The following is an 11,324-nucleotide window of genomic DNA, read 5'->3' as shown; positions in this document are numbered from 1 at the left end:
AGAAAATACTCGAAAAAGAACATTAAAAAATTGATAGTTAAAATAAATAGCCAAAAAATTATAATTAAAGAGGAAATTAATAAAATTTTCATTTTATAACAAAAAAACTATAATCAAAAAAAAAAGAAAAAATATAGTATAATATAAGGAAAAACAAAAAAAATAGCAATAATTTTAATAATAATATCTACCAGAAAGGCTACAAAAATAGGTTTTATTATCGTTTATGTCATTTATGTTCTTTTATAGTAAAAAGTGATTTAATAAATTTTAACTCCTACCAGACTTTTTTTTTATTTAGATGCAATAAGATTGCTACCATATAGTTTTATGGTTTCTTACATTTTTCTATCTAAATTTTATCTAGGATATAAAAATGACAATAAAATGACAAAATTTCCGCATTAACAATCAGTCTCATTGATTATTAACAAGAAGTGATAAATTTAACCTTAAGATTCTTACTTTCATTTTGTATCACAATATTTTATTCTGAATATGATAGATCTCTTTTATTTCAAAATATTAGGTAAATTCAGATAAGTCACTTCAATAATTTCGGAATGCTAAGTAAACAGATAATTCTCATTGCAAGTATTTGAGTGACAATTGAATTTTGAAACAGCAGAGAATTTCAGGTGAATTATTTTCAAGTGATATCAATTCGACAATCAGCCTTAACTGAAGCATAAAATGTAAGTAAAGCTTGTGAAGAAATATTATGATAATATCATGAATTTCGAGTTAAGCAAATTGTGCAGAATAATAAGGGATTGTAGGAGAAATTGCTCCGAATAGTAAATTGAATGGAAATAAATCAAACTGAAATGAATCAAATTTGATCGCTTTTTTTCGTAGCAAAATTAGAATAAAAATCTATTCTACAGTTGGAAAAAAAAGTGTTCTTTCAGCAGCACTGAAAAAAAATAAGCATTGAAATAATAACTAAATTCAACTGTAAAGTTCTTGATCGATGTCTCGTATTGAACCAGCTTCTAGCCGGTATGTCTCGTGTTGAACCAGCTTCTAGCCGGTATGTCTCGTATTGAACCAGCTTCTAGCCGGTATGTCTCGTATTGAACCAGCTTCTAGCCGGTATGTCTCGTATTGAACCAGCTTCTAGCCGGTATGTCTCATATTGAACCAATATGCATGGATATTGGATTTGAATCAAGGTGTCAATATTTGAGCACAAATTATCTGATCTTACAATATTTTTTTGTTCTTTTTTTTTTTTTTTCTGAATTTCTGCTAATTTTTGTCATTCATTATAAAATTGTTTCAATATGAAATTTTTAATCAATTTTAGATGCTATGTTATATAGTAATGGAATATATAATCAGTTGTGGGCAAAATTAATTGAGAAGTCTTTCTTGCAAATAATCGAGAATAGAATATTAATCGTCTACTTCAAGGGATATTAGTAGAATAGCAAAAGGAGGAAATATCCTTTGGATAGTTTAAAGTAGTAGAAACAGATCAAATATACATACATATCATGAAGAGCTAATCTATGAAGGGAATCACATCAATGATAAACTAAACAATTTTGCAGTGCAGTCAAGAGTACATTTACTACATCTGAAATATTTATTTGAAACTCTATTTTTCTATAAAAAGATGGAACAGGTGTTAAACTTTATACTGATAATATAAATACAATATCACTTTTCTTCATAATTATTTTTTCCTTTCAATCATCTATGATTTCAATTTGACCATTTCTTCATTGTCTAAACATGTTATCTGTTATCAAAGATACATAATCAATGCATGAATTATTGTCATTTTTTACCCTTCAAAAAAACGATGTCACACTAACTAGAAAATACTAGAATTTGTGTCACAGTTCTCTATTATTTAATTTAATATGTCATAATTACTTTTCTAGAAAGATATTATTTATAAGTCAGTGATAGATGCTACACTCATTACTTTCTTACCAAAGTATTTTTATAAATTTGAGCCATTACACTTAATTTTTACACATTCAGGGACATTTGTCATATTTGTTTATTTCAATTAGTCATACACTTTCTTCTTTCATCTGATAAGTTTGCAAGAATGAGACGAGAACTGATAAGATTTGCGGCATAATATGTTGATAAAATAAATTCCTCATGGCGTACGCAGAAAATGACAACTGTTTGCAAATAGATTAGAATTCAATTTTTACTTTATCTTTTTTTTTCTTTCTTTTTTTTCTTTGCTTTGAAAAATTTCTTGATAATTCTGGAATATTTGATAGATAAAATATATGATAATATTGAAGTAACAGTAATTTAAGATTACGTTTTCACGTAAGATTGCTATACGTCAAAAAAACGTGTATAGAATGCGGAAAAAAAAATTTGAATTCAAAGATTGATTGCAAATGTGATTACTTTAGCTTCTTTAATTAGCATTTTTAGTTTTTAGACGAATATCTCTAAATGAAAAGTTTAATGCAGTAGGAAGATAATTTTCCAAATGAAATACTTATGAATAAATAATCAAACTTTTGAAGTTTAATTAATTTAGAACGATGAGCAATTTTAATAAACCACAGATTTGTCACCATTATTGAAACTGCACAAGTCATTCTCGAACTTTCCATGTGCTAGTTCAACCTTTTTTTTTTTTTTTTATTTTATGGGCAAATTATCATCTACAGGGTATCTCATTAGAAAATTCCAAATTTTAATTTTTTTATTTTCGAAATATTCCTTTAAAACCAGTTATTATTCTCGTGAAAAAAAAAAAAAAAAAAAAACTATAAGTATCTAACCGAGATAACAATTAATCAACTGAAAATATTAATTAAATTAATTAATAGAAGTAAGTATTGAAGGATAAAATTTAATTGGATAAGAGGAAAAATTAAATCAATGTTCGATTGATAATTGATGAAAAAATCTAACGATGCTGTCATGGTGAAAGATATTTGTTAACATCAAAAAATATTTCTACTTCTGATAAGATCACAGATTGAAATTGTTTCATTGTTGTTAAAGGATTTTAAAACCGATATCTATTTTAATTGCAATAACTGAAATAACAAAAAAAAAAAAATTCAATATTGAATTAATTAAGAAAATTTTAATAAATAAAATAATATATAATCACATTTTATGCACCAAAATTTTTTTATTCGCACAATAATTTTAAAATTGTAACTATTAGTGAAAAGTTCCGATATTTTTGTTATGACAAAAATTAAACAGTAATATAGAATTAAATTGTAGAGAAAAAAAAAAGTGACTTTGAAATTTAAATTAAAGTTTGCACTTCAAAAAATTTCAAATATTTTATAGTAACTTAAGGAATGAATGAATATATTTGATTAGGATATTTACTGAAAAGTATTACTTAAACAAAAAAAAAACAGAATTAAGGGAAATTTTCTCCAAATTCAATAAATCTAATTTGTTATGATTGTCATTTTAAAGCATTTTTATGGAAACTATTTTACGGAATTTAAAATAAAAATTATTTATGAATTATTCATTCTAAGAAATTTTTTTTTTTTTTTTTTTTATATGCTATCGGTTGGTTTATTTATTCTCAATGATGAAGGAATTCCTTTTTTTTTTTTTTTTTTTTTCTTTTTTCATTTGTTTTTCAAATATATTTAGTATAGTTTCTGTTTTTTTTTTTTTTTTTTTTTTTTTCAATATTTATATTTCACTGTATTGAAAAATATCATTTTTGAAAATTCATTTTCTTTCCTTTTTTTTTTTTTTTTTTTTTTTTTTACCATTTCTAAAATTTTTATCAAAATGTTGAATTTACTGAAAGTTGCACATTCTGGAAAATGCTATCAAATATTTTGAATATTTGCATGTGATTACATTTAAATAGGCAAAGTCACTTACATTCATCCAATATATTATCATAAAATATTTGTCATTGATTTGATTTGAAAAAGAAAAATATCATTTGCAGATCATAACTGTAACACATTCTCTAATTTAATATAACAATTTTTTTTTTTTTTTTTTTCCTACGTTAAATTTTGAATTTGTAATTTTTTTTTTCCAAATTTTAAAATTATATTAATTTCAAAAAATACAATAGGAAAATTTTATGATTTAATCATTATAATTCATTTTTTATTTGTGATAGGATTTAATGTAAAATAATTTAATATTAAAAATGTTAGATAAGTGAAATAAATTCTATAACATTGCTTCATTTTACTCATAATAATAGATAATGCATTCATTATTTTGCAATGAAAATATACTATAAATGAAATAAATATAGGATTAGTCAAAGAGAGAGAGAGAGAGAGAAAGAGAGAGAGAGAGCGAGAGAGAGAGATGATAATGATGATGATCGACTAGGCTATGGCCAAGTTTATTGGCCTAGATTGCACAAATTTGCTTCTTCTTTCTTTTTTTCTCTTGGAAAATTGCATTAGAAATGTATTTTGTTTCTTGCATAACACAATGATAGATGATTATTTATAAAAAAAAAAATATCAATAATTCTTCTCTGATAATCTTTCTAATATTATGTAATAGATAATATCATAATATTATGATCAATATGAAAGTGATAAATGATATAATGATAATGATAAGATAATGATAAGATAATATCATAATGTTATGATTGATATGAAAGTGATAAGTGATACAATGATAAGATGAAAATTATGCAAAAGAAAGCAAAGAAAAATTATCCAAAATAAGAAATTTATCATCATTTCCTTTGTATATTGATGTTATTTTTCTGCTATTCACTATACTTTTCCACCTCTCTCTCTCTCTCCCTCCCTCTCTCTCTCTCTCTCTTATAAATCTATTCAGTCCCTCATTCTTCTCAATTTATCAAATTGCTAATAGAAGTAGTATGGCACTCTTTCTTCTAAACATTACTTTTAGAAGTAAACTAAACGGTAATGTCAATGTGATTATCATTTTAATCATCACTATCACCTAACATTTATCACTATCACTAACTTTTATTGATCACTGATAAGATAAATGTTTAATTACAGGTAATCTTATCTTAGGTAGTTTTTTTTTTTCCTTTATTATAATTTTCTCTTTTCATTTCCATATTTACATAATAAATTAACATATATCAATAATATTTGTGAAAGAGAAAAATTTTTGAAATATTTAAATTACTGAATGGATTTGTTTACCTGTAGAGAGAAATTGAAATAATATCAATGAATGGCAGTGATTGTTGCTTCATTGTAAAAATGATTTAACTGTATTTAGTGATAAGATAAGGTATAATTAATTACAGTATTGGCTGTACTAACTTGAACTGAGGTCAGAGTTCAACTGTTGACTGATTGATTCAGGACATTCGTGAAATGTAATTATTGTCTGTATCAGTCAACTTGCTTGTTTCATAGAGGAAAGGACCTAAGATCTAAGATCGTGCAGTGTGACTTGCTGCATGCATGCATGCATGCGCACCTTTGCATGCAATGTGATGCTTAATGCAAAAAAAAAAAAAAGAAAATGAAGAAACAGTTGTTGATCACAATGTTTTCCAGCATTACTTGTTTCGGTGAAAGGGAAGTAATAGACAAATGTGAGTGTGTAAATGAGTGGGAGTGTCGAGATAGTGCAGATAATAGGGAATAGGAATAAGGTCTACTCATAGTTTTCGTGTGAATTAGAGAGAAAAACATTTCGGAGTGTAGACGAGAGATAGTCAATTTTTTTGTTGGCGTGAGTGACATACTGTTGAAGTGAGCAAGGAGATGGAAGAGAGAGGCATACAGACAGAGAACATACCACCTGACGGACGGACAAGAGGTTAGTCGGCAGAGAGGCAGAGGGAGAGAATTTGAATTCAGCAATCAGACGATGGACGACGCCGTCTTTTGAGGTTGTGATGCTCGCTCATTCCGTCTGAGGGATTGGGAGGGTGGGGGAGGGGGGGTAATGGGTAGTCTCGAGGGTAAGTCTCGAGGGTTGCAATGGTACATATGGTTTTTTTCTATTAGATGTCATATGGGCGAATATTTTTGCAATATTTTGCATGGTTATAAGTCTCTGAAAATGTGTACATTTGAAGGGATAGAGGTGGTTCGAGGAGGGGTCAGACGTCACTAAAGGTCATAGTATCGTGTCAACAAACAAGAAGAACAGAGGAAGAGGTGAACGAGTAATTATAGGAGAAAGACGGTGGAGCAGACTGGATGAACCGCAAGCGGCAGCCTGTTGCCCTGAACGTTACAGTCGACCCGATCTGCACGAGTACGAACGGCAGCTGCAGCTGCAGCACTCAACAACTCCTATATCGTATCAACGCGATTGCCAACAACGACAATTTCATTCAAAGGAGATTTCCTCGTGCGATTCGAAGAAAGAGACTACGGGAGAGATTGGATGCGACAGTTGCACTCCCGCAGCTGCTACATTTAGCAAACAAAAACTGGAAAAATTGTCGCAACGTCAACGAAGTTCAATTTTTGCAATTGCGAGGTTAGTTGCTTCTTCAATTCTTCCTATTCTGTATTTGCATCCATTTATAATGTCATAACAGTGTGTTTGTTTCCCTTTGATGGATAAAGTTAACTTAATTCCTTAAAATGGACTTCTTTTCAATGACTGCTATTATTTAAAGTTACCAGTATTTTCTTCCAAATAATCGAGAAACTAATGTAAGGAATATTACCATTTTTACATTTTGATATAAGCTAGAAATGAGAAAAACATTGGTTGACTTTCTGAGTAGACTTTAGGAACTAGCTTAATAATGGGCATCAGTTGCTCGAAATATTCTCAAAAGCATTGGATGCAAATCATAGTTTAATTAAAAAGAATATTTAGTGCAAGTTTATCTGCAATATTTCATGGAAAAATCTTATTGCAAAAAGATAACTGATTATCATGGATAACTATTCACAAGGTTTCATTTGATCGGACTTGTTTATGGTTCGAATGATCTGTTGAGAAACGTGCTTGGATTCATTCTCGACATGCTTGAACCCTCCAAGAATGCATCACACTACGTGTTAGCATCATCCAGCTGTTACGCTTCCTCTCGCTACTGTAGCGTATTTTCTCAGTCTACGTTACTCTTTAATCCTTAACTATGAGAGAAGTTCATAATGGGCTCAAAAATTGACCAATATTTTCGTGTAATTATTGTTCTTTTTTTTATTCATAATTACTGATCTCCTCACTTATTATAGGGCAAAGTTGAGTTCTTTTGTCAGTCGACTAAGTATAAGTAGTGGAGCGGGATGTGCAACAACACGGACTCTAACTAGCACCAGCAACATCACTACTGCCAACAACAGTGATTTGTCATCTGTCATCTCATTCCCTTTACGACAAAATTCCCACCAGAATATCATTCAGGCGAATCCGCATTCCGCTACAGCCGTGTCAGTTGCAGCACCTGCATTATTATCATCATCAGTACAAGCAAATACTTCACTTCCTACTGTCACGGTATTTTCAAATTCTGATATTTCTGATTCCTGCCACAACACTGGTAGCACTACTTTGCAAAAAGAGCTACACTTGATAAAATCACCGGTAAAAACGTTTACTTTACCAAGTGACGGTAACGAATATTTGTACCACTTGCAAAAGCAGAAACCAACAACTTCTTCAGCATCTTGCAGCTTTTTCCAGCATACTAATTATCCAGCAGCTGTTTTCCTGACCGACGGTGAAAAGAGTTTTTTTCGCACGGTATGGTAACTTTTTTCTGTTGATTTTTAAGCCGCTTTTCAGTGATAACTATTGTATTAAAGATTAATTTAAGTACAAAAATGAGACTTTCCTGTACCTCAGGGCATACCAAAACCCACTGTTTCATCCTTCACTAGGCACATATTTTGTAGTTAACATGGCAGTAATTTTGTTTGAATCTGATAAGCTAAAAATTCTCTTTGTGCCTTTAAGCAATTCACTGTTCTTTTATTCCTTTAAGCAATTGTTCTTCATTTGTGTTTTATCCATTATTCTTAGATTTGATCTAACAAGCATTTCTCTCTGATAACATTTCCTTCATTTTATGCAGGTTGCAAAAGTATTGTAATTTTCGTCCAATAATTGGCTTGTTTATTTTGTTTTCTCACTATTGAATCGAAATTTTTCGACTTTGTAATAAGGTTTTTTTTTTCCTTTAGGAATGACAATCATTTTAAAATTCTTTGATGGCAAGAATTAAGTTTAGCTCATGCTCTTTTTTTTTTTTTTTCATGAATAACTAAAAATTGTTGAATAAGGTCGAACATTCCTGTAGCTGAATCGATTCACCAAATTATAAACATCGTTTAGTACTGCCATGATTGCAGTTGAGAGCAGTAATGTTATGTCTACTCCTTTCCTCATTTATTTGTTCACTTTGCAATCCTCCAATTTCATCGCTCACATAAAGATTATCAGACATTACATTTGCGTTAGTTACAAAAGTAATTTTGCACTGAAAATAATTTTATTAGATTTATTCAGCATTCATCTCAGGTCAGTGATGTGACCACACGTCAACTTATCCGCACGCGAATCTTCTCGTTTCCAAAAGGATTATCATGTTAACTATTAAGTCATTTTTTCCATTGTACTCTTTGTTAGATTCCATTGGATAGAACATTTTCGGTGAAGTTATTCCAGAAGGAGTAGAACAGCACTTATATCGTCTTATCGTCTGGTGATTTATAGACGGCTGAAAATTTTTTTCGTTTGTAACTAGAAAAAGAGACCAGACATCTCGTCATAAATATTGGAAGAGGTGAGAAGGCAGAAAATGGGATGAATCTTTCATAAAAACGGCGACAGGAAGACCTGTAGTCGTCTTTCCTTCCGTTTTTCTATATTTTTCCTACATTTTTCATCCATTCTTTCATCTGTGGTTTGTTGGTGGAGTGAAGAAAAAATTGCCTTATTATTAAAGAAAATGTATAAAATTTACGGTTCTAAATATTGTGTAGTGATTCATCCCTACACTGTTGACAGAATTTGAATGCATCTAGACGATAAAACGAATAGATTTTTGATTTCCAGACTAACAAATTTGAGCAACATTTGAATCTAAAACTTAAAGCAAAATGGATTGAAGTAACTATTTTATCAGCTAACTAACAGCGAACGTGAAAAATCGTATATTAAAGTACTGGAAAAGAATGCTTGATTTATTTATCTAAAATATAGGGAAAATTATAGACATATCTGTATTAGAATGAGGAAAACAGCAAAAAAACAAGGAAAAAAGGAACCATTTTCTCGACATTATCTGATTGTTGCTGATTTTCTGTGATAGCATATGTATAGGTCGGTTTTTGTTTGAAGTAGATTGCTTAAAGCTTTATGATTCATTTCTTCCTTCCTCGTGACATTTCCTTCCAAGAATATTGATTGTTTGTTTATTACTTATAAAATATATTTTAAGATGCTAAAAAATTGCTTCATTCTTCATCGTTCCAGGGTAAACGCTTCCTATTCATTGTTTAGGAAGTCATTGTTCTTTTACATCAGCAGACAAGATGATGGCAAATAAGGAACAGATGGAATTCATTAGGCGCTTCTTTGCAGTATTTCATTGCATGTAAAATGTGTAGAAATAAATAGTTGGACTTATAATTCATTTTTGTTTTTTTTTTTTTTTTCATTCCCTATTATTTTTATTTGCTTGAAAATCATTTATACCATATTTTTCTCTTTCTTTTTTTTTTTCTGGACCGGATGTTGTGAGTTTCTGATATCTTAGATAATTGTTTGATTTGAAAAATGAAATGTATTTTGGAGGGAAGAAGAGGGTTATTTTAAAAATGGCTAGCTGTCGGTTTCTATTTTGTTGATCCTTGCATGAGTGTAGCGGCATTATCATCAAATTATTCACCCGAATTTTTCAACCCCTCTTTTTACGAGCTTTTCGTTCTCCGTTTTCATTCTTAATTATATATTTGTATTGCAAATGGAAATAGAAGCTGTAAATTTAGCTGATAAGACAGACAGTTTGAATGGCAGACGATGTGGACAGCATATAATGATTATACGTTGCATCCCGTCAAGATACATTAATGAACACCATTAGTTTTTCTTTTCGTTAGAAATTTTTCATGTAAACAAAATTTTGCAAAAATATTTTAACATCATTTTTTTTTCTTTTTCAAAAAAGTGAGAACTGTCTGCGAGATTTTTTTCCTTAGTCGTAAGGATTAGTCTAAGGTAAGAGAGAAAGTAAGAATAGCTGATGAGTCAAGGATTTTGAAGTCTACGATGAGTCAGCAGTGATTTAGCAGTTTTGATTCATAAGCATATCGAAAACAAAAGAAAGAAAAGAAAAACAGAAAAAAACAAAGGCAATTAAATAGAAGCAGACGAATATAACATCTATGAAACACAAATTGAAGACTAAAATTTGCAAACAAAAATTCCAAAAGACTTTTGGGAGCATTATTTATTTGGCATAACCTATAGTGAGCATATCAGAAGCTCTGTGGAAATTTTTCGTGGACTACTGTTTTTTTTTTTTCAATTTCAGGAACGTTTGGTACCGAAGGAAGAGAATGAAAGGTGGATTCGAGCACCGCCTAATTGTAACCCATTCGATATGCGTGCATCATTCACGTGCTCCTCATTATCATGTCGAGTTCCAGTTACTGAGGCTACTTATGGACGTAGTAGGCTTAATACGGCGACCGGTATTGAACGACCAAATTCTGGTGGTAGTGCAGCGATGACTGTTCGAGGTAATAGATGTCATAGTCGGAAGTGTACCGAACAGGTTCGAAGTAATGACAGCTTACTGACAGACTGTCGACAGCATGAAGATGGTTGTTTCTCGTCACATTTACGATGGCTTTCAATGAAAGAATTTAATGAGAATCGTTCACAATTTGATTCACGTCCGGTTGTTTATGTTCCAGTACTTTGCGAAACAGTTTGTGATACAAATACTCATTGTGCCGTTACAAGCAATATGAAAAATGATGATAGTAATAATCATATCAGCAAACCTTCATCATCATCACCGTCACCATCATCCTCATCATTGTTACAGCAAACATCTACTACCACTTCCCCTGCTAAGTCTACATTTGCATCTGCTAATAATGTAGATATTGTTGTTAGTGGTTGTACATTAATTCCAATGAATCATAGTACGGATATGATTACACATCGATCGATGAGCACGAAATCTGAAGAGGAGGAGGAAAAGGTTGAAAAAATAAAGGATGAAATTATCACGGGTCTCTCATCTCAATTAGTACTTCTTTTGTTTGTGTAGTAACGGAGGGTTGTGGAAAGGTATGGAAATAATAAGCATAGAATAGCAACTGAAGCCACCCTTCCAAAAAAATGGATCTGTTGGAATTTCTAATTTTCAAGATCGTATAGAACCCAAGGGAAGAAAA

The 11,324-nt window shown here is 30.4% G+C and overlaps 1 protein-coding gene across 1 annotated transcript; it reads left to right on the top strand.

Moving 5' to 3' along the window:
• Window positions 1-5,708: 5,708 nt before the first annotated feature.
• Window positions 5,709-11,197, top strand: Bm9679 (Uncharacterized protein; the record flags this gene model as incomplete). Its single annotated transcript, XM_043079687.1, has 4 exons — window positions 5,709-5,763; window positions 6,126-6,435; window positions 7,149-7,656; window positions 10,451-11,197. The coding sequence occupies 4 exons, from the start codon at window positions 5,709-5,711 to the stop codon at window positions 11,195-11,197; spliced, it is 1,620 nt and encodes a 539-aa protein (XP_042935621.1).
• Between the last annotated feature and the right edge of the window lie 127 nt (window positions 11,198-11,324).

The sequence above is a fragment of the Brugia malayi genome, assembly GCF_000002995.4.
Source record: "Brugia malayi strain FR3 genome assembly, contig: Bm_v4_Chr3_scaffold_001, whole genome shotgun sequence".
Lineage (NCBI taxonomy): Eukaryota > Metazoa > Nematoda > Chromadorea > Rhabditida > Onchocercidae > Brugia > Brugia malayi.
The sequence above is the reverse complement of the archived record's forward strand: the minus strand, read 5'-3'. Positions and strand labels throughout refer to the sequence as shown.